At 40.7% G+C, this 25,205-nt stretch overlaps 1 protein-coding gene across 3 annotated transcripts in view; it reads right to left on the bottom strand.

Annotated features, from left to right (window-relative positions):
- Positions 1–6,022: 6,022 nt before the first annotated feature.
- Positions 6,023–25,205, bottom strand: part of XK (X-linked Kx blood group antigen, Kell and VPS13A binding protein) — a 59,050-nt gene continuing 39,867 nt past the window's right edge. For all 3 annotated transcript variants that reach the window (XM_086387641.1, XM_086387640.1, XM_086387642.1), the window contains one exon: positions 6,023–9,725. In XM_086387641.1, the coding sequence (XP_086243767.1) occupies positions 8,899–9,725 (827 nt within the window). In that variant the 3' untranslated portion in view covers positions 6,023–8,898. The remainder of the gene's footprint in view (positions 9,726–25,205) is intronic.

The raw sequence follows: 25,205 nt of genomic DNA, 5'->3' as shown, positions 1-25,205 counted from the left end.
ACTGGAAAAGGTCAGTTTTCATTCCATTCCCAAAGAAAGGCAATGCCAAAGAATGCTCAAACTACTGCACAATTGCACTCATCTCACATTCTAGTAAAGTAATGCTCAAAGTTCTCCAAGCCAGGCTTCAGCAATATGTGAACCGTGAACTTCCAGATGTTTAAGGTGGTTTTAGAAAAGGCACAGGAACCAGAGATCAAATTGCCAACATCTGCTGGATCATGGAAAAAGCAAGAGAGTTCCAGAAAAACATCTATTTCCGCTTTATTGACTATGCCAAAGCCTTTGACTGTGTGGATCACAATAAACTGTGGAAAATTCTGAAGGAGATGGGAATACCAGACCACTTGATCTGCCTCTTGAGAAACCTGTATATAGGTCAGGAAGCAACAGTTAGAAGTGGACATGGAATAACAGACTGGTTCCAAATAGGAAAAGGAGTATGTTAAGGCTGTATATTGTCACCCTGCTTATTTAACTTATATGCAGAGTACATCATGAGAAATACTGAGCTGGAGGAAGCACAAGCTAGAATCAAGATTGCAGGGAGAAATATCAATAACCTCAGATATGCAAATGACACCACCCTTATGGCAGAAAGTGAAGAAGAACTAAAGAGCCTCTTGATGAAAGTAAAACAGGAGAGTGAAAAAGTTGGCTTAAAGCTCAACATTCAGAAAACGAAGATCATGGTATCCAGTCCCATCACTTCATGGCAAATAGATGGGGAAACAGTGGCTGACTTAATTTTACTGGGCTCCAAAATCACTGCAGATGGTGACTGCAGCCATGAAATTAAAAGACGCTTTTCCTTGGAAGGAAAGTTATGACCAACCTAGACAGCATATTTAAAAGCACAGAAATTTCTTTGTCAACAAAGGTCTGTCTAGTCAAGGCTATGGTTTCTCCAGTAGTCATGTATGGATGTGAGAGTTGGACTATAAAGAAAGCTGAGCGCCGAGGAATTGATGCTTTTGAAGTGTGGTGTTGGAGAAGACTCTTGAGAGTCCCTTGGACTGCAAGGAGATCCAACCAGTCCATCCTAAAGGAGATTGGTCTTTGGTGTTCATTGGAAGGATTAATGTTGAAGCTGAAACTCCAATACTTTGGCCACCTGATGCAAAGAGCTAACTCATTTGAAAAGACCCTGATGCTGCGAAAGATTGAGGGCAGGAGAAGGGGACAGAGCGGACGACAGAGGGGGACGACAGAAGGGGACAGAAGGGGACGACAAAGGATGAGATGGTTGGATGGCATCACTGACTCAATGGACATGAGTTTGGGTAAACTCTGGGAGTTGCTGATGGACAGGGAGGCCTGGCGTGCTGCGGTTCATGGGGTGGCAAAGAGTCGGACACGACTGAGTGACTGAACTGAACTGAATCAGGTGTTCTATGAATTGTAGCTGAAAGCACCTTGATAGAATTTCTCATGAATCCAAGGAAGTGAATTGAAGAATGTGTCGAAATCTCATTATTTTGATGGTTATCATTATAAATAATACACATCTTTTTAGTACTTTGAAATTGTAATAGAATTTCACCTTGATGACACACTTTGTGTAAAGGTAAATAATTTACTTCTTGAAAATAGAATACTCACAAAGTCACATTACATTTTAAAAATATAAAATATATATTTTCTTGTCTCTTGAATCAAGCTGGAAATGAGAGAAGCCAAGTGATTTATGTGTGAACAACTTTCATTTCAAAGGAAAAAAGTAGACTTTAAGTACACATGAGAAGATATTCCATTAGTGAAAAAACTTTCTAGAGTAGTAATTCTCAACAGGGAGGGATAAATTTGGAGAATGGGACTGACATACCCACACTACTATATATAAAATAGATAACTAATAAAGACCTACTGTATAGCACAGTGAATTATACTCAATACTCTGTAATGGCCTATATGGGGAAAGAAACTGAAAAAGAATGCATACATGTGTACAATATAAAAGATTCACTTTGCTGTTCACTTGAAACTAACACAACATTGTAAATCAATTATATACCCCCCAAAATTAAAGAAAAAATAATAATTCCCCACACTCTCAATTACAAAGGAGGTCTTTTAAGGTCACCTCCCATATGATGGTGGTGGAATTTTTAACAACTGTTCAAGGTAGGGACTTGGGGGGGTAATGACAAAGTTACTTTAAATACAGTGACACTTTTAATCAGTCTTGTTCTATCGCTCACAACAGCATCCTCATAGGTGTGACAAACAATTGTACACATGTGTGCCAGACATCTCTGAATAGTGTCAAACATCCCTTGTCAGTGGAGAGCAGCACAATGCCTCTGCAATTGGTGGAGGTCTGCAGCTCTACAGCTGAGCACTGTTGTTCTAAAAAATTCTGCCGCTCTACTTCAGAAGGTCACCTTGTCGGGAGAAGGCAACACCAGGGCCGCAGTTTCCTGTGCAGTGGACAGGGCGGAGGGGTGAGGTGGGAGGGGGAGGGGGTGGTGATGGTGGTGGGGTGAGGATAGTCCTGCAGCCCCACTCCAAAATAGAATTTCTAAATCCTATTTTTTTTTCTTGAGTGCTATTGCTCCTGAGAACCCGATTCATTAACTGTCAAATTTAGGTAATTAAAATAGGGAGCTGAGTGATAAGAAATGAAACCAGTATGCATAATGCAGATGTCTATGGAGGAAGATATTCCCAGGGCTCTAGGAAGCAGGCTAATCAGGAACTTCAATCAGGAACTCATCATTTGGAGACAGACAATTAATTCAGGACAGGAGGCAGGGAGGGAGCAGAAGCACAGGCAGAATCTCAAAATCTCTCTGGATAAATCTCTCGTTGGGAGGAGGCAGATGCGGAAACCTCACATGGGGGAGCCTGGATGAGAAGTTTTCTGAAAAAACCCACTGCAAAGAGATGCTGCTGCATCCTGCTGTATACTTCTCAGGGATGCTAGGGGTACAAAACCCAGCTTAAAACAGCACTGTTTTAGACCTCCTTGGTCTAGACCTCCAGAGCATTTCTAGAGAAACGACCACACAGAGAGGGTGACAGGGAGCCATAAGGCATCCCCTTAGGTAGGCTTCTGCAGTAGACACACACATTCTTAGCAGGTTAGAGGCCTAGTCTGATGGGGTTTCTTGTGCCCCGGGAAAGAAGGGATTGGGAATATTTCTGAATTCCCAGCTCTCTTCATATCATATGCTGATATGAAGTGCCTTTTTTGAAAAAAAGAAAAAAGGCTCAAAACATCACTCATTATAGTGTTTAGAGTTGGTATTTCTGAGCTGTTTCCCAGTTGGAAAGTTGTTCACAGAGAATATAGTCTCCTGGAATGGGGCACCCGGAAAAATGTGGTCATGGAGGAATAATATATACTGTACTTCCCTCACCTGCTTCCAAATCTTTAGAAACTTGGGCCTAAAAACTGTAAAATGAACTATCACAGTGGGACGGGGGCAGGGTATGAACTACATGTTCATGTATTAAGCAGCCAACCCTTGATAGTTAAGATGGGGATCCATGAAAAAGCATCACCCACAGTTTGCATATTAAAAAGCAGAGACATTACTTTGCCGACAAAAGTCCCTATAGTCAAACCTGTGGTTTTTCCTGTAGTCATGTACGGATGTAATAGACCATAAAGAAGGCTAAGTGCTGAAGAATCGATGCTTTCGAACTGTGGTGCTGGAGAAGACTCTTGAGAGTTCCTTGGACTTCAATGAGATCAAGCCAGTCAATCCTAAAGAAATCAACCCTGAATATTCATTGGAAGGACTGATGCTGAAACTGAAGCTCCAATACTTTGGCCACCTGGTGTGAAGAGACGGTTTATTAGAAAAGACCCTGATGCTGGGAAAGATTGAAGGCAAAAGGAGAAGGGAGAGGCAGAGGATGAGATGGGTAGATAGCATCACCAACTCAATGGACTTGAATTTGAGCAAATTCTGGGGACAGTGCAGGACAGAAGAGCCTGCTGAGATGCAGTCCATGGGGTCACAAAGAGTCAGATGCAACTTACCAACTGAACAACACAGTTTGCCAGTAAACATCCCAAATTTATGCCATTAAGCTATTAGTATTGATAAAATGCATGTTTTCTTCAAATAGATTTTCAAAGTCTGCTCTAGTTTTCCCAGCTTTCACAGGGAAGTTAAAATTTCATCATAACTTTAAACAAAGAGAACTCATAGAAGAGAACTGAGTAGATATTCACATTGTTAAGGAAGGTTTCTGGAAACAAATGAATTGATCCAATTGTTAAATGGAATATGAACTCTAGATTAGATACCAGTATCATAATCATGTTGAATTTCCAGAATTTGATCACTGTTCTATAGCTATGTAAGAAAATGACTTTAATACACAGTGAAGTGTTTAGGAATAAAGGGGAAAAAGAATGAAATAAGAATTATAAAGTAAATATGACAAAATATTAATACATGAAACTGAGTGAAGGATAAAGGAATTCCTTGCACCATTCCTAAGGCTTTTCTATTAGCTTGAAATTATTTCAAAATAAATGAAGTAATTTTAGAATGACCTACTTAAACACTACTCTTGTTGACCTTCTGTTTTCTCAAGGGGTTGACTTAACACCAGGAGATCTCTTCCAAAAGACTTATCCTGTAGCTAAGTCTTTCCAAATTGCAAGGCTACCTTCAGAGGCAAAGAAATGACTGCAACAATCCTTGTCTAGTTCATGCTCCAAAAATGACCCCTTTAATAACTGACAGTTTTGTTTTTTAGATTCCACATATAGGTAAAATAATACAGTATTTATCTTTCTTAAAATAAAGAAACAAAAAACCTCTCATAGATATAGAGGTCTTCCCTGGTGGCTCAGATGGTAAAAGCATCTGCCCGCAATGTGGGAGACCCGGGTTCGATACCTGGGTCAGGAAGAACCCGTGGAGAAGGAAATGGCAACCCACTCCAGTACTCTTGCCTGGAAAATTTCATGGATGGGAGAGCCTAGTGGGCTACAGTCCATGGGGTTGCAAAGAGTCAGACATGACTGAGCAACTTCACATGCTGCTGCTGCTGATAAGTTGCTTCAGTCGTGTCCGACTCTGTGCGACCCCATAGACGGCAGCCCACCAGGCTCCCCCATCCCTGGGATTCTCCAGGGAAGAACACTGGAGTGGGTTGCCATTTCCTTCTCCAATGCATGAAAGTGAAAAGTGAAAGTGAAGTCGCTCAGTCGTGTCCGACTCTTAGCGACCCCATGGACTGCAGCCTACCAGGCTCTTCCGTCCATGGAATTTTCCAGGCAAGAGTACTGGAGTGGGGTGCCATTGCCTTCTCCAACTTCACATAGATATAGGTAATACATTAGTGGTTGCCAGTTGGGGGTGGGTGGGTAAAATCCATGGAGGGGATCAAGAGGCACAAATTTCTAGTCCTAAGTAAGTCACAGGATATAATAAACAGCATGGTGACCAGAGTCAACGATATTGTACTGCATATTTCAAAGTTGCTAAGAGAGTAAATCTTAAAATAAAACTTATCACAAGAAAAAAGTTTTGTAATTTTGTATGGTGACAGATGGTAAGTAGAATTATTGGTTATCATTTTGCAATTTATACAAATATTGAATTATACATGTACATCTGAACCTAATATGTCAAGTATACCTCAATAGAAAAAATAATGCATTTTGACATGTAGAAAAAACCTGATTTTTTTTTTCAACCACAGATCATCATTTACAATTTGACTATTTGCTTATGTAACTATTAAGTCACTCATTTGATATCTTATATTTCTGGATCAGTATACCACTTATGTTTGAGCAGAATTTTAGGATTTAGCAGTGTAGCTTTAAAAAATGGGATAAAGGCTTATAAAACAATCAGAGGAATTTTATGGACTGTTGGTGTCTTGCCAGGCAGAGCACTAGCACTCTCAAATTTCTCATCCTACAGACAAAATTTCTAGATGAGATTACAAAATCATAATTAATCACAAAAAAAAAGTTTCAATTTTGTTTCTAAAATAGTCCCTGAAGTAAAAAAGCCATGCAAGGACTCTAAGGAATGAAAAGCAAGGAGAAATTGAAAAATTAATTTATTATATGAAGAAACATGAACAATATTTATTAGAGTGAATGGCTGCTGAGAAGCAGCCTGCAAAAGCTCTCATCCACAATGTACAGGCTGAGAAGTACTGATACATACACTCATAACCATAGCAATAATGTTCTGAGGAGGCTTCCAAGGAAATGCTGCATTTAACAATCAATTTTAAAGTTTATTTTTCCCATTTACAAGGCTGAAAAGATTATATCCACATTCAATTAAAGTCTAGCAGGATCAGGCATTCAAATTGTAAAGCAAAATTAACAAAAGATGCTGTTACATCCTTTATGAAACATGACAGATACAAAAATGATAAGCTCATCTGCTATCAAAAGCAATTTTGCAGATTTCAGTGGGTCTTTTTCCTCCAAGTACTATATGTTTGAGTGCTAATTTTTTACGTAACTGATGGTAAGAGAAAAGGCAACTGCTGAGTTCTCTCCAAGAGTAAAAGACCATTTATTTACACTTGTCCTTCCATAAAGTCAAAGGCCGACATATTCCCTGAAGACACTCACGTAAATGATGTTGTTTCTTTTCTAACAGTAAAACAAAAACAATAACCTGTTTTGGGATTTGAGTAACTATAAAAACAACTCCTTTAAACATGCATGGCACTTTAAAAACATTTTCAAAGCTATTATTTAAATTTGTTCTGCTGACAACCTTGTGAGGTAGGCTGGGCAAGAATATCATGCAAATCTGACGGGTGAGGAAACTGAGGCAGAGATCAAGTAAGTAATTTGCTGGGTTATCAGGGTGATGCCAACCTCTATACTGCACTGTCTCCAGTAATGAAGAAAGTCTAAACATGTTTCATGACCTTGTTTCAATATATTTGGAGGAAAAACTTCACTTCCATCCAGTCAAATGATAGTGATTCAGTTGGTGCATCTCTTATGACAAGTTAAGGCATGTAATTAGACAAAGCACTGAGAGTTTTAAAAATTGGAATTATAACTGAAAAAGATGTTTTAACTCTCAAGATAGGAGATTTGCTGGTTTGTTTGTCTTTAGGGCAACCTAGTTCTGCATAATTTTGCCTTTTCAGAGGTATAATATAAATCATTAAAAAAAATTTCTCAGTTCACTAGGATTTAAATTTTTGCCATGAAAAAAGCAGTGGTTTCTTTCCCCAAAGTGACTACATGGTCACTTTGTGGTCCCAAAGTGGGGGTATCTTCATATCAAGAGTTAAAGACAACAAAATGTCCAATTTAGTTACCAAACCTTATAATTATCCTTATAAATGTGGCTTAAAACTGGGCTTTGGGAGTGTGACAGACCATCACTGTTAGATTGATTTGGGGTCACTCAATATGCTTACCTACATGCTACATTAAAATGATTTTAAATGTATTTGAAGGCCCAGATTTTGTAATGGTTCTTGAGACAGGCTTCCAAATGAAGGCTGGGGAAGTACTAGTCTCTCCATGCTGGTCTAATTCTGACCACAACTCCTGCTTAAACTCACCATTTTAACCTGTTCTCCGACAAACTAGCTATTAGAAACTGGATGGTTCTGAAAGTTCAGCCATTAGGGTCCTAAGACTGTCAACCCTGACTGACCTGCAATGTCCAGTCTTGTCAGTGACAGGTCACCTGCTCCCAGGTATTTCATTATCAAGGTTTTTATGGTAGAAATAATGGCACTAGATCAAGGCATTTTCCCTGGACAACTGAGGAGATTCTACAGATCCTTTTACAAAAGAAACAGGGTTCCAAATTAAAGGAGAAATTATACTGAAGATAGGAGAGTGTAGGAGGATAAAATTGAAGTTCTTATTCAAATTAACTCATAATCGTACCAAATCAAGGTACATTCAGTTAAAGATAAAAATCTTCTGGTCATACCATCTCTTTGTAAAATTTAAGTTTCTGAAGTCTGTATCTAACTGAAGGGGGGAACTCTGCTCCTTCAAATAATGAAACTTATAATGCCCTATATACCTGTGCTAGGTGAGAAATTTCTATGGAGTTTTCTACTAGAAATTTCCAAAACTGTAGGATGGGACTGAATCTTGAAGAGGTTAAGCCTACCTTCTAGCAGAGTCATATCTTCAACCATCACAAGAAGGTAAGAATTCTGCTTATAAAAGCCAAAATCATTTTGATATTTTAACAACCCCCTCGATTCAGAGTTTCTCCAACATATTGAAGGAACACAACTTCTCTAAAACTCTACACTTCCATAACCAAATTAAGAATGCAATTTTGCATCCATGGATTCTTAAGAATAGATTTTGCAAATCCAGACTTTTGAGTCAATGAGAAATAGGAGGCCAAGGTTGCTATGACTGGTTATGTACAAAGAGCCTTAGTGAGATGAAAATGGAACATCTGCCTATTCAAAAACCAAACTTGAACAGCCTTCTCTGAAAACTCTGACAGGAATGATGTGGCTGATGGCAAAAACCCCAGTGATCATCTCTGGTCATCAGACAGCTCTTAGGTGAGAACTCTTCTCAGGGATAATAAAACATTAGGCTACCTAAACCAGTAGTCCAGAAAACTAGAACATAAGAAATCCCCTGTCCTCATTCTTTGTGATGGCTCTCAACAGCCAACTCAGATATCATGGGTACTTTGTCAATGACAAGGCCAGTAATGTCTGGTCAACTGTGAAAGGTGGTGCTTTAGGCTGCCACTGCAACACTCACGGGTTCCCCTGACTCCTCTCCATGGTTCCCACTCACCTGACCGACAGCTCTCTAAAGGGGAGCAACTCACAAGGAGTTGAGAGCTAAATTCCTGCTTTGTTAATTGTGCAGGGCCCATCACTTGCTTCTGAAGAACAGGGATCAACCCAGCAAACACTATATCTGGGCCTCAAGAGACTCAGGTCCCATTAAGCAGAAGAGAGCTCATCAGTATTCAAGATCTGGCTAGGCATGGAACTTATTTTACTGCTAGAAGGGGTCTCCTCTCTGTCTGTGGGTGACCTTAGGTCTGTATTTTCTGCAGACTCGCAGGATTCCCGCCGCCTGCGGTTACAACAGGCACACTTTAGCCACTCCTGAAAGCTTTCAGAAGCATTGGGGGAAAAGAGCTTTTTGCAAGGGTGGAAGAACTGATAGAACACAACCATGAACAGAATGGCCGTGCAGTACCCAATGAGCAACTGCAGCATCAGCAGGGGTGCACACACATACATATAGATGTCAGTCTTGTAAAGATACCACATGAGGAGGAGGAAGGCGTTCTCGATGAACCTCACCATGTAGTACACCAGGAGCCGGTACCAGTTCTGAGACTTGCTGATGAGGTCGGGGTTGTTGATTTTCAGCTGCACCGCCGACCAGCAGAACATGTTGATCCCGGCGTAGAGGAGGGTGAGGAAGCACAGCACAATGGTGGTGCCCAGCCGACTGAAGGCCTTCTCAAAGTTCTCAGGGAAGGGGGAGCCACTGCACCAGAAGAGGATCCAGGGGTAGAAGAGGAAGCCGAGGAAGTTGATGAGTATGTCTATGACCACCCAGGCCTTCAGGACAGAGGTAAAGAGGACCAGGACAATGACTCGGGTGACAATCTCAAAGCTCCTCCAGAGGAAGATACAGACATAGGCCAGGGGCTTCACCTTGACATCATATTCATCGTATTTGATCTTGATGGCTAGGATGTTACAGCGCAAGGCTCCGTACACAATGGACAATAGGGAAAGGACCATGAACAGACCTGAGGAGAGAAGAGAAAGAGTGCTCTCAAGTCCCACCTCCACCAAGAATCCTCCTGTGGTGGCCATGGTCACTCCCCTACCCGCGTTCCTTGGACCCTTCTGTTTTATGTGCACAGGCAGACTTCCACTGTCAGGGCTGTGCCTGAGGGCTTTTTTTCAGGGTTGCAGAAGCCTGCTGTGCCCAGGCGCCAGGCAGGCAGAAGTGCCCTGGAATTAATACCCCTGGGATTAACCCTTCAATACCCCAACCCTAGCCCTGAGAAGAGCTGGAATATAACAAACCAAATTTCCCTACCCTTTGGGTAGAATAACTCAGAGGTGTGTGTTCTGTACTCTTGGGGTTGGCCAGAAAGTCCCTTTCTGTTTTTCCATAGCATTTTAAGGAAACGCCAAGTGAGCTTTTTGGCTAACTCAGTATTTATGGGTGTTTCCTCACAGGATTATTTTCTAGTCACCCACAGAAACTGTTGTCTAATAATGCTCCCTTTATTGGCCACTTTCTCTTCCCTGTCTCACTACCCTTCTCCCACGGTTCTTAGAAAGACCTGTGCTCAGATTCCTTGTCTTGGTCTACTTCACGGTCAACTGAAACTAAAACACCTTTTGGACCCCATCTTGCTCTGTCTGAATATATAGAGTCCTTTACATGATCCCCAAGAAAAAGAAAGGCAAAATGGTTGTCTGAGGAGGCCTTACAATAGCTGAGAAAAGAAGAGAAGTGAAAGGCAAAGGAGAAAAAGGAAAGATATACCTATTTGAATGCAGAGTTCCAAAGAATAGCAAGGAGAGATAAGAAAGCCTTCCTCTGTGATCAATGCAAAGAAATAGAGGAAAACAACAGAATGGGAAAGACTAGAGATCTCCTCAAGAAAATTAGAGATACCAAGGGAACATTTCATGCAAAGATGGGCTCAATAAAGGACAGAAATGGTATGGACCTAACAGAAGCAGAAGATATTAAGAAGAAGTGGCAAGAATACACAGAAGAACTGTACAAAAAAGATCTTCATGACCCAGATAACCATGATGGTGTGATCACTCACCTAGAGCCAGACATCGTGGAATGTGAAGTCAAGTGGGCCTTAGGAAGCATCACTACAAACAAAGCTAGTGGATGTGATGGAATTCCAGCTGAGCTATTTCAAATCATAAAAGACAATGCTGTGAAAGTCCTGCACTCAATATGCCAGCAAATTTGAAAAATTCAGCACTGTCCACAGGACTGGAAAAGGTCAGTTTTCATTCCAATCCCAAAGAAAGGCAATGCCAAAGAATGCTCAAACTACCACACAATTGCACTCATCTCACATACTAGCAAAGTAATGTTCAAAATTCTCCAGGCTATGCTTCAATAGTACGTGAACTGAGAACTTCCAGATGTTCTAGTTGGATTTAGAAAAGGCAGAGGAACCAGAGATCAAATTGTCAACATCCATTGGATTATAGAAAAAGCAAGAGAGTTCCAGGAAAACATCTGCTACTGCCTCACTGACTACACTAAAGCCTTTGAGCGTGTGGACCACAACAAACTGTGGAAAATTGTTCAAGAGATGGGAATACCAGACCACCTTACCTGCCTCCTGAGAAATCTGTATGCAGGTCAAGCAGCAGCAGTTAGAACCAGACGTGGAACAATGTACTGGGTCCAAATTGGGAAAGGCGTATGCCAAGGCTGTATATTGTCACCCTGTTTATTTAACTTATATGCAGAGTACATCATGAGAAACGCTGGGCTGGAGGAACCACAAGCTGGAATCAAGATTGCAGGGAGAAATATATGCAAATGACACCACCCTTATGGCAGAAAGTGAAGAGGAACTAAAGAGCCTCTTCATGAAAAGTGAAAGAGGAGAGTGAAAAAGCTTGCTTAAAACTTAATATTCAAAAACCAAAGATCATGGCATCTGGTCCCATCACTTCATGGCAAACAGATGGGCAAACAATGGAAACAGTTTTCTTGGGCTCCAAAATCACTGGAGATGGTAACTGCAGCCATGAAATTAAAAGATGCTTGCTCCTTGGAAGAAAAGCTATGACCAACGCAGAGAGCATATTAAAAAAAAGAGACATTACTTTGCTGACAAAGGTCCATCTAGTCAAAGCTATGGTTTTTGCAGTAGTCAGGTATGGATGTGAGAGTTGGACCACAAAGAAAGCTGAGCACCGAAGAATGGATGCTTCTGAACAGTGGTGTTGGAGAAGATTCTTGGGAGTCCCTTGGACTGCAAAGAAATCAGTCCTGAATATTCACTGGAAGGACTGTGAAAGTCCTGCACTCAATATGCCAGCAAATTTGGAAAACTCGACAGTGGCCACAGGACTGGAAAAGGTCAGTTTTCATTCCAATCCCAAAGAAAGACAATACCAAAGAATGTTCAAACTACCACACAATTGCACTCATCTTACAAATTGAAGCTGAAGCTCCAATACTTTGGCCACCTGATGTGAAGAACTGACTCATTTGAAAAGACCCTGTTGCTGGGAAAGATTGAAGGAAGGAGAAGGGGACGACAGAGGATGAGATAGATGGATGGCATCACTGACTTATGGACATGAGTTTGAGCAAGATCTGGGAGTTGGTGATGGACAGGGAAGCCCGGTGTGCTGCAGTCCATGGGGTTGCAAAGAGCTGGACACGACCAAGCAACTGAACTGAACTTTACATGGTGTGTTTTGTTTCCTCGATCAACTTATAAGCTCCTGAGGAGTCAAGAGTGACCTGGTTAGATATTTCTTCTTGAGAACCTCAACATATAGCAGTATAGAAACCGAAACAGAGAACATGCCATAATATACTGCTCATGAGTTCCTCTCTGTAGGATCTTTTAAAAATATATACTGACTATTGATTGCTCACTTTTCTTTGGTCTTCAGTTATTTTCTTAAATTCTGTACATTGCTAAAGAAGTGAGGACCTCACTGTTGCCAAGAATCTGCCTGTCTTAGGCTAAAACGCCTTAATACTTCAAGAAATCTCAACCCTACTTATTTATTTCTTAAAATGACTTATGGCTAATGGGCTTACCCAGTTTATATAGAGCAGGGTAGGGGTGGGGTCAAGATGTGGCTCATTGAATGGCCCATGGTACTATGTCTGAGAGCACCACACTGCTGGCTGTGAGTTCTATTATCTTAAAAATGTTGTGCTAACCCATGAGCATTACATGATGTTGAAGCTGAAACTGCAATACTTTGGCCACTTGATGCGAAGAACTGGCTCATCTGAAAAGACCCTGATGCTGGGAAAGATTGAGGGCAGGAGGAGAAGGGGACGACAGAGGATGAGATGGTTGGATGGCATCATCAACTCGATGGACATGGGTTTGGGTGGACTCCGGGAGTTGGTGTTGGACAGGGAGACCTGGCGTACTGCGGTTCATAGGGTTGCAAAAAGCCAGACACGACTGAGCGACTGAACTGAACTGGACCCATGAGCACACACTGTGTGGTCAAAACTGGAATACAGTCACTTACTTTAGTCTGCCACCACCTCCAAATATTGGAGAAGGGAGGGACAGGAGGTGGGGTTTGGAGTTAGGAACCGAGAGTCTCGCTCTGGTTTTACTCTGGTCTCTCCACGCCTCACTGGGGAAATGGTAATCTCCTTGGGTTTTTTTTCTTGCCCACAAAATTGCTCTGTATAAACTGAAGCCTCTTAAAATGCAATGTTCCTATAACAAAATTGTCTTTACTTATAATTTAAAATGTGTGGAAATAAAGGGTTCTTTTTCTTGAGCTCTGAATCAATGAAGCTTTGGTAGTTAAGTTTCCTGGAAGAAGTTCAGTTTTACTTAAAGCATCTGTTTCTCTCACAGTCTTGTTGCACAGATTTAAATCACTGATATCACTCTCTGGAAAGACTGTCATCTACTGATCAAATTTAAAAGACAGAAATACTATCACAGGAGTATACTGGGAAGTAATTGTACTGAGTTATTTTTCCTGAGAGATTAGTTCAATGGAGCATTAAAAGCAGTACATACTGCTGATACACTTTTTGTTTTTATTGAAGTATAGTTGATTTACAATGTTTATTAATCTGTGCAGTACAGCAAAGTGACTCAGTTGTACATATACATACATTCTTATAGTCTTTTCATCATGGCTTATCCCAGGTAATATACTCTTATATGTGCTTGTGCTCAGTCACTAAGTTGTGTCCAACTTTTTGCAATCCCATGGATTGTAGCCCACCAGGTTCCTCTGTCCATGGGATTTCCCAGACAAGAATACTGGAGCGGGTTGCCATTTCCTCCTTCATGGTATCTTCCCAACCCAGGGATGGAACTGTATCTCTTGCATTGGCAGGCTGATTCTTTACCACTGTGCCACCTGGGAAGTCCATAGTTTTATATGTATGGTTACAAATTTCTACAGATCTTAAGAATCTAGTATTGGATCCATTTCTTTTAGTCCTTATGTTTTTTCCACTATAAGAAAAATAACATCAAATGTAGAAGATGAGCTAAGGATAAATTATCATGTTAATTATATATTCATAGGTCAGGAAGCAACAGTTAGAACTGGACATGGAACAACAGACTGGTTCCAAATAGGAAAAGGAGTTCGTCAAGGCTGTATATTGTCACCCTGTTTATTTAACTTATATGCAGAGTACATCATGAGAAACGCTGGACTGGAAGAAACACAAGCTGGGATCAAGACTGCCGGGAGAAATATCAATAACCTCAGATATGCAGATGACACCACCCTTATGGCAGAAAGTGAAGAGGAACTAAAAAGCCTCTTGATGAAAGTGAAAGTGGAGAGTGAAAAAGTTGGCTTAAAGCTCAACATTCAGAAAACGAAGATCATGGCATCTGGTCCCACCACGTCATGGGAAATAGATGGGGAAACAGTGGAAACAGTGTCAGACTTTAATTTTCTGGGCTCCAAAATCACTACAGATGGTGACTGCAGCCATGAAGTTAAAAGACGCTTACTCCTTGGAAGGAAAGTTATGACCAACCTAGATAGCATATTCAAAAGCAGAGACATTACTTTGCCAACAAAGGTTCGTCTACTCAAGGCTATGGTTTTTCCATTGGTCATGTATGGATGTGAGAGTTGGACTGTGAAGGCTGATCGCAGAAGAATTGATGCTTTTGAACTGTGGTGTTGGAGAAGACTCTTGAGAGTCCCTTGGACTGCAAGGAGATCCAACCAGTTCATTCTGAAGGAGATCAGCCCTGGGTGTTCTTTGGAAGGAATGATGCTAAAGCTGAAACTCCAGTACTTTGGCCACCTCATGCGAAGAGTTAACTCATTGGAAAAGACTCTGATGCTGGGAGGGATTGGGGGCAGGAGGAGAAGGGGACGACAGAGGATGAGATGGCTGGATGGCATCACTGACTCGATGGACGTGAATCTGAGTGAACTCCGGGAGTTGGTGATGGACAGGGAGGCCTGGCGTGCTGCGATTCATGGGGTCGCAAAGAGTCGGACACGACTGGGAACTGATCTGATCTGATCTGATATATGTATGTATATGAAGCGACTGAAGCGACTCAGCAGCAGCAGTCTTTATCTTTGGAGAAGGCAATGGCGCCCCACTCTAGTACTCTTGCCTGGAAAATCCCATGGATGGAGAAGCCTGGAAGGCTGCAGTCCATGGGGTCACTGAGGGTCGGATACGACTGAGCGACTTCACTTTCACTTTTCACTTTCATGCATTGGAGAAAGAAATGGCAACCCACTCCAGTGTTCTTGCCTGGACAATCCCAGGGACGGGGGAGCCTGGTGGGCTGCCGTCTATGGGGTCACACAGAATCGGACACGACTGAAGCGACTTAGCAGCAGCAGCAGGCTTCCTATGCAAATATATCTGCTTTATGTGCCTTTCTCAATCATGAAGTTGCACCTGTTTCCAACACTTTCAGAAAAGTAGGATCCAAATTAGAAAAAGTCGTTGAGATCTAAGTTTAGACTCTAAAGAGTCTCTTTTAGGTACATGAGAGACTTGCAAAACAAGGTTAGGAACAGAGCAATTTCTGATCCCAGGAAGAACTAAGGAAGCTAAGTACTGCTTCAGGATGTGGGGCCCAACCAGGATTAAGACAAGTCTGGATTATCTCAGCAGTGGTATCACCCTGGTCTGTTATCCAGATCACTGTTCTTGCTGGAAACCATGGCTTACTCTTACTTGAGTTATTTTTGACCACTTATTATAGGACCCTGTGTTCTGCTTTAACTCTACCCCAGGTCCTGACAACTACAAATTGCTAATGAAAAGATTGAAAATGAGCGAGATCATCATCACTTTGAGCTCACACCCATATCTGCCACTTTCGCTCTCCAACTGCTATCACAAATATTGTTTTGGTCCTTTATTTCAACAGCTTCATTGAGACAAATTTACATACCATACAATTCACAATTTAAACTGTATAATTCACTGCTTCTTTAAAAGTAGATTCACAGATATGTGCACCTGTCATCGGAGTCACTTTTAGTATGTTTTCATCACTTCAAAAAGAAATCCTGTGCCCTTTAACTCTCATTTCTCTATCCCTTACCCCACCCAGTCATGAACAACCACTAACTACTTTCTGTCTCTACAGATTTCCCCATTCTGGACTTCCATATGAATAAAATCATGTAATGTGTGGTCTTTTGTGACTGGTTTCTTTCACTTAACATAATGTTTTCAACATTCATCTATACTGTAACATGCATCAGTCCTTCATTCATTTCATGGTCAAATAATATTCCATTGTATGGATATACTACATTTTGTTTATCCATTCATCAGTTGATAAAAATTTGGGTTGTTTCCACCTTTTGGCTATTGTGAAGAGTGCTGCTCCAAACATTTGCATATGAACATATTTTTACTTGGGTCTATAGGAGTAGAACTGCCTGGTCATATGGTAACTTTATGTTTAATTATTTGAGGAATGGCCAGACTGTATTCCAAAGTTACATTCCCACCAGCAGTATATGAAGATTATAATTTCTCCATAAACTCACCAATGTTTGCTATTATTATTAACTTAAATTTTTATTATTAACTTTTTGATTCTAGTCATGCCAGTGGGTGTGAAGTGGTAACCTTTTCTGATTTCAGTTTCTATTTTCCTAATGACTAATGACATAGAGTATCTTTTCATGATACCATAAGGAATGCTGAGTGCTGAAGAACTGATGCTTTTGAATTATGGTGCTGGAGAAGACTCTTGAGAATCCCTAGGACAGCAAGGAGATCAAATCAGTCAATCTTAAAGGAAATCAACCCTGAATATTCACTGAAGGACTGATACTGAAGCTGAAGCTCCAATACTTTGGCCACCTGATATGAAGAGCTGACTCGTTGAAAGAGACCCTCATGCTGGGAAAGACTGAGGGCAGGAGAAGGGGGCGACAGAGGGAGATGGACGGAAGACAACATAGACTCAATGGACATGAGTTTGAGCAAACTCTGGGAGATAGAGAAAGACAGGGAAGCCTGGCGTGTTGCAGTCCAAGGGGTTGCAAAGACTCAGACATAACTTAGCGACTGAACAATAGTCTTTTCATGTGCTTATTGGTATTTGCATATCTTCCTTACTTGCTTTGGTTCTTAGCTATAGCACAAACTCATAATAATTTCACATCATCTCATATGTATCCCCAAAACTCTGCCAGAATTCAAAGGCCAGTTTTGCACAGACTGACTTAAGAACAATATATTAGCTTTATCAACAGCTGTCAATGAGCATTTAAAATAAAAAAAAAAGTATAATTTGATCTTCTCATACTTTTAAAATTCCCTTTAAAATGCATTAAAAAGCAAAAAAGAGGATTTCCATGCTGGCAATAGCAGATTAGTTTGTTCTGGTCCAATATTTCTGCCAAGAACAACTGTACAAACACCTGTTCAAAGGCATCAGAGATCTACCAAAGCCCTCAGTACTTTGGAGCTAAGATATTAAAGAAAAGTCCTAAGAGAAAATTCTGAAGCTGCTTTTCCCCTTGAGACATTTGCCTGTATGATAGTAGTGGTTATACTATTACAGAATCTGAACACAGCTTTCAGCAGTCTCTCAAATCCGGTGAATGTGGGAGCAACTATTCACATTCTAGCTCTAGAGTGGTCCTGGATACAGCCAAAGCTTTCTGGTGGGAACCCCAAAGACTAGACACTAGGAGTAAGCGTGACCAGAAATAGATAATCCCTCATAACAGCTGAAGTACAGATTTTAACTAACTCAAGTTATGACTGAATCAGTTCAACCTGTATCTAATTCAATATTTGCAACAAACAAAAGTAAAATCTTCCTGGAGAAAGACAACTCATCCAGAGTCTCAAATTATCTCTATTTTTTACTACAGATATCTGACATTTGTTAAAAGTACCATGGCATCTCAACAACAAAAACAAAAGAAATGATCAAAATCCAAAAACTGAAATATACCCATAAGAAATAGAGATTCTGTAATTATCTGACATAGACTTAAAATATTCATAATTAATATATGCTCAAGAAATTATGACAAGATAGAGAATTTATCAGAGACTAGAAACTATTCTAAAAACTGGAATAGTTGCTATGAAATGAAATGAAAATTCTAGAACTGAAAAATAAAATAAGTGCAATTAAGAAATCAACAGTGGCTCTAATATATTAGAAACAGCTATAAAGATAAATAGTACTAAGTAGAAGGCAAGCCAGAAGAAAATGGAGAAACAAAAAGCATGAGAGACCTACAGAAAAGTAAAAATGTTGGCGAGAAAGACAGAGATAGGAAAAAGAATGGGTCAGAGGCCATAAGAATTTCCCCAAACTGCTAAAATATCAAACTAAACTCCAAGTAGGATAAATACAAAGAAAACCTCAATAAGCACACATATCATGTTAAAATTGCTGAACATCAAAGTCTAAATGAAAACCTTAAAAAGCAGTTAAAAACAAACAAAAATGAGATAAACTTCAAAGGAGCAACAATAATAATGGCTGGCATCTCAACCGAAATAATGGAAGCCAGAAGACAAAAGAATGGTAGCATCAAAGTGGGAAGAAAATAACCACTAACTTAAGTTTCCCATATACAGAGGTCAAGGGAAAAGAAAGGTATTTTATGACAAAACAAAAATGAGGGTATTTGTCAATAGACCTGCTCTGAAGAAAATATTAAAGGTAGCATTTCAGACCAAATGAAAATGATCCCACATGGAAGCATGGAGATACATGAAGGTCTTAACAGGGACCCAAAGGATACATGTGGCTGTTGTTTAGTTTCTTAGTTGTGTTCGACTCTTTGAGACTCTGTGGACTATAGCCCACCAGGCTCCTCTGTCCATAGGATTTCCCAGGCAAGAATACTGGAGTGGGCTGCCGTTTCCTCCTCCAGGGGATCTTCCTGACCCAAGGATCAAACCCACATCTTTTGCATAGACAGGCAGATTCTTTATCGCTGAACCATCAGAGAAGCCCCAATAATACAACTCAATTTTTATAATGACTTGAACAATCACTTCACACACACACACACCCCACAAAATGGTCACTAAAAACATCAAAAGGAAGTTAAGCTCATTAGTCATCAGTTCAGTTCAGTCGCTCAGTTGTGTCCGACTCTTTGCGACCCCATGAACCGCACTACGCCAGGCCTCCCTGTCCATCACCAACTTCCGGAGTCCACCCAAACCCATGTCCACTGTGTCAATGATGCCATCCAACCATCTCATCCTCTGTCGTCCCCTTCTTCTCCTGTCCTCAATTTTTCCCAGCATCGGGGTCTTTTCAGATGAGTCAGCTCTTCACATCAGGTGGCCAAACTATTGGAGTTTCAGCTTCAACATCAGTCCCTCCAATGAACACCCAGGACTGATCTCCTTTAGGATGGACTGGTTGGATCTCCTTGCAGTCCAAGGGACTCTCAAGAGTCTTCTCCAACACCACAGTTCAAAAGCATCAATTCTTCTGCACTCAGCTTTCTTCACAGTCCAACTCTCACATCCATACATGACCAACGGAAAAACCACACCCTTGAGTAGACTGACCTTTGTTGGCAGAGTAATGTCTCTGCTTTTTAATATGCTATCTAGGTTGGTCATAACTTTCCTTCCAAGGACTAAGTGTCTTTTAATTTCATGGCTGCAGTCACCATCTGCAGTGATTTTGGAGCCCAGCAAAATTAAGTCAGCCACTGTTTCCACTGTTTCCCCATCTATTTCCCATGAAGTGATGGGACCAGATGCCATGATCTTCGTTTTCTGAATGTTGAGCTTTAAGCCAACTTTTTCACTCTCCTCTTTCACTTTCATCAAGAGGCTCTTTAGTTCTTCTTCACTTTCTGCCATAAGGGTGGTGTCACCTGCATATCTGAGGTTATTGATATTTCTCCCGGCAATCGTGATTCCAGCTTGCGCTTCCTCCAGCCTGGCATTTCGCATGATGTACTCTGCATATAAGTTAAATAAGCAGGGTGACAATATACAGCCTTGACGTACTCCTTTTCCTATTTGGAACCAGTCTGTTGTTCCATGTCCAGTTCTAACTGTTGCTTCCTGACCTGTATACAGGTTTCTCAAGAGGCAGGTCAGGTGGTCTGGTATTCCCATCTCTTTCAGAATTTTCCACAGTTTATTGTGATCCACACAGTCAGGCTTTGGCATAGTCATCAGGAAATGCAAATTCAAACTAAAATGAGACACTACTACACACCCACTGTATTACTGAAAGTAAAATCAAGTGTTGGCAAGATGTGGGGCAACTGCAACTCTTATACACGGCTTGTGGGAGTGTAAAGTGATATAACCACTTTTGTAGTTTCTATAGGAGCTAAACACAGGCATTTCCTGTGGCCACTTACTCCTTGGAAGAAAAGTTATGACCAACCTAGATAGCACATTGAAAAGCAGAGACATTACTTTGCCAACAAAGGTCCGTCTAGTCAAGGCTGTGGTTTTTCCAGTGGTCATGTATGGATGTGAGAGTTGGACTGTGAAGAAAGCTGAGCACCGAAGAATTGACGCTTTTGAACTGTGGTGTTGGAGAAGACTCTTGAGAGTCCCTTGGACTGCAAGGAGATCCAACCAGTCCATCCTAAAGGAGATCAGTCCTGGGTGTTCATTGGAAGGAATGATGCTAAAGCTGAAACTCCAATACTTTGGCCACCTCATGTGAAGAGTTGACTCATTGGAAAAGACTCTGATGCTGGGAAGGATTGCGGGCAGAGGAGAAGGGGACAGCAGAGGATGAGATGGCTGGATGTTATCCCCAACTTGATGGACGTGAGTCTGAGTGAACTCCGGGAGTTGGTGATGGACAGGGAGGCCTGGTGTGCTGCGATTCATGGGGTCACAAAGAGTCAGACACGACTGAGCGACTGAACTGACTGACTAAACTGACAGATGTAACAGAACTGCATATATATGTATACAAAAAGGCATGTATGAGGATATTTTAGCAGCATTATTTTTAATAATCCCAATCTGAAAATAATCTAATAAGAGAGGAAAGTATCATGTGGTATATTCATATAATGGAATACTACACAGCAATGCTAAAAAGCAAATTTCTGCTACAAGCCACCATGGATAACTCTCATAAATATTATGTTGAATGAAAGATGCTAGACCTGATTCCACTTGTATAAAATTTTTACAAAACAGTAAAAATTAATCTGTGATGTCAGAAGTCAGCTGTCTTTTTAAATTTTTTTTTATATTGGAGAATAGTTGATCTATAATTTTGTGTTAGTTTCAGGTATATGGAAAAATGATTCACTTATACCTATATATACATCTATTCTTCTTGAGATTCCTTTCCCATATAGGTTACTACAGAGTACTGAGTATAATTCTTTGTACTATACAGTAGGTCCTCAGTGATTATCTATTTCATACACAGTAGTGTGCATAACCCCAACTTCTAATTTATCCCTCCCCTCCTACCTTTCCCCTTTGGTAACCATAAGTTTGTTTTCTAACTCTGTGAGTCTGTTCCTCTTTTGTAAATAAATTCACCTGTATCGTTTTTCAAGATTCCACATATAAGTGATTCCATATGGTATTTGTCTTTCTCTGACTTACTTCACTTAGCATGACAATCTCTTGGTCCATCCATGTTGTGCAAATGGTATTATTTCATTCTTTTTACGGCTGAATAATATTCCATTGTATTTATATACTACATATTTATCCATTCATCTGTCAGTGGACATTTAGGTTGCTTTCACGTCTTGGCTATTGTAATGGTGTTGCAATGAACAGTGGGGTGCATGTATCTTTTCAAATTAGAGTTTTCACCAGATATATGCAAAGCAGTGGGATTGTGGGGTCATATGGTGACTCTATTTTTAGTCATTTAAGGAACCACCATACTGTTCTCCACAGTGGGTGCACCAATTTACATTCCCACCAAACATGAGGATTCCCTTTTTTCCACACCTACTTCAGAATTTATTGTTTGCAGACTTTTTGATGATGACCATTCTGACTGGTGTGAGGTGAAACCTCCAATAGTTTTGATTTGCATTTCTCTAATAATTAGTGCTGTTGAGCATCTTCTCATGTGCCTGTAGGCCATCTGTATGTCTTCTTTGGAGAAATTTTTATTTAGGTCTTCTGCCCATTTTTTGATTGGGTTGTTTGCTTTTTTGATATAGAGCTGGAAGAGGTGTTTACATATTTTAGAAATTAATCCCTTCTTGGCTGCTTCACTTGCAAATATCTTCTCTCATTCTGTGGGTTGTCTTTTTGTTTTATTTATGGTTTCCTTTGCTATGCAAAAGCTTTTCAGTTTAATCAGGTACCATTTGTTTATTTTTATTATTCTAGGAGGTGGGTCCAAAAAGATATTGCTGCATTTTATGTCAAAGAGTGTTCTGCCTATGTCTTCCTCTGAGTTTTATACTAGCCACTCTTACATTGATGTTTTTAATCCATTTTGAGTTTACTTTTGTGTATGGTATTAGAGAATGTTCTAACTTCACTCTTTCACATGTAGTTATCCAGTTTTCCCAGCACCACATACTGAAGAGGCTACCTTTTCTCCATTGTACATTCATGCCTCCTCTGTCATAGATTAATTGACCATAGGCTCCTGGGTTTCTTTCTGGGTAGAAGTCAGCTTTTTGCTTAGTGGTCACCCCTGGGAAGAAGGGCTGGCAAAAGTGACTGAGAAGAGACAAAGACATGCTTCTAGGAGTGCAGATACTCTTTTGTTTCTTGACCTGCCAAGAGGGCTACATATGTTAGGGGAAGCACACTGATTGAAACCGCCCACCCTGGCCAGGCTCTCTAGTGACCATTTGCATGAGTTGTTTTACGACAGGTAGTCCTGGAAAGGAACATGGAACTAATAAGCCACCACCAATTGGAAGAGTTCAGGAAAGGTCAAAAGGAAACACTACGTGTCCATCCACCTCCCAGAATCCCTCTCACTAGCATCCATCTTGGCTGAGCCATGAGTGTGCCAAGAGGAAGGACTGAGTCAGAATGACTGGCCAAAGACAACCTAGAAACTAATCCAATCAACATAAAACCCGAGACTGTAAGCCACATGGCAGAGAAGTTCTCCTGGGTTCCCTTACCCTGCTGCTGTCTGCCTGGGTGCCTTCTTCCAATAAAATCTCTTGCTTTGTCAGCATGTGTCTCCTCGGACAATTCTTTTCTGAGTGTTAGACAAGAGCCCACTCTTGGGGCCCTGGAGGGGGCCCCACTTCCTACAACACATAGGTGTGTTTACTTTTTGATAACTCATCAGATTTCACCCATATGAGTATAATTTTCTATATACATTTTATACCCCAATAACATTTTTTATTTAAAAATATTTGGGTGTATTAATACTATTTCTAGGTAGTGCTAGTGGTAAAGAACCGGCCTGCCAATGCAAGAGATGTAAGAGATGCAGGTTCAATCCCTGGGTCAGGAAGATCCCCTCAAGGAGGGCATGGCAACCCACTCCAGGATTCTTGCCTGGAGAATCCCATGGACAGAGGAGCCTGGTAGGCTACAGTCCATAGGGTCGCAAAGAGCTGGACATGACTGAGCAACTTAGTACACAGCACAACTAGGCAAGTCAATAAATGTTTATTAAGTAGACTTTTTTAAAGGCAAAAGACTACTCTTTCATTACTGTAATGAAATTATTTCATGAAAAGTTTCCTTCCCTACCCTGGCAAAATGCCAAGTAGAAAACAAACATAAACCCCTACCTGAATCACAATAGCAAAACCTGTTCTACAGATGTAACCAGAACAACATCCTAATACCATAAAACACATTTTAAAGTTCTAGTGACTAAGACCTTACGGTTACCAAGATGCTTCTTGAACATCTGCCAGTTTACCAGCTGTTTAGTCAGAACTTGAGGATTTTCCTTTTAATACATATTTGGATCTTGGTTAATATTCAGAATTGTCAGAACAAATATTATGGCATGTCATTCACAGCACATATGATGTGAATGCTTTTGCCATTTTTCTCCAGATATATTTCAATTTCTTAACTAAGCAAACTAGATGATAAGATCCGTTCCAGCTCATCTGTCTTATGCTCAAAAAAACTACTATACTCAACTCATGTCAGGGACTATTGTAAACACTTTACAAGTACTAATCACTTAATCTTAACAATGATCCTATAAAGTAGACACTGTTATTATCCTCATTACACAGATGGGAAAACACGAACTCAAAGGTGCTAAACAACTTTCCAGAAAAAACTCAGCTAGCAGAGCTGGAATTCATACCTAAGCAGTCTTGCTCTTGAGTCTTGGTCTTAACCAACAGGAAAATCTGCCTAAATAAATATTAAATATAACGAGGCCTAGCAGTGGTCTTAGCTCTACTCTTTATCTCCTTTATCAATGGGCGGCAAGAAGCAGGAGTCTGCTAACCTTAAAACTGTCCAGGGCCTCAAAAAGTCTGGAGAATCCCCTCTTGCCTACAGTATTGTGGAGAATTGTCCAATTCTTCTTTTTTTTCCCCACTGAGCCCAAATTTTATGCCTATGTCCTATTGTATGAGTATTCTATATATAAAAGCTTCTTGAAATCATGCTATTGGTAAGCCTCACTGCAGGAACTTTGTTTCTGGGAATCGCCTCCCAAGGCACAACCAATGATCAGAAGCAAGAGGGACAGGCTCCTCTATCTGCCTACCGACTTTCTTATCAATCTGCCTCAGGCAGAGAGAAGAGCCATCAGCGTGTTGAACTAGAGAAAGAACACCCTTGCTCTCCATAGCCACACAAAGGAAGTTAGTACCTGACCCATGTGCAAGACCCTCTATTAGGTTTTCTAACAACAAAACGGTCAGCAGGTCCACTTAGAACCCTGCATTCTGCTGCAGATTCTCACCTCTGGCAAGGCACAGCAAAGCTTCTTAAAACACAGTTACTCATGTTTAGTGAACTTTGTAAACAATCAGGCACAGCCACTTGACCCTCCAAAACTGAAATAAGCTTTTGCATTTTCTACCTTTGACACCACTTGAACCAAAGATGCTCACAAACATTTGCACACACATCCTTACCTGCACTAGTCATT

This window comes from Bos grunniens, chromosome X (assembly GCF_055505025.1).
Source record: "Bos grunniens cultivar Pamir isolate PY7600 chromosome X, Bosgru_T2T1.0, whole genome shotgun sequence".
In the NCBI taxonomy this organism is placed as follows: Eukaryota; Metazoa; Chordata; class Mammalia; order Artiodactyla; family Bovidae; genus Bos; species Bos grunniens.
This window is presented reverse-complemented; position numbering and strand designations above follow the sequence as displayed.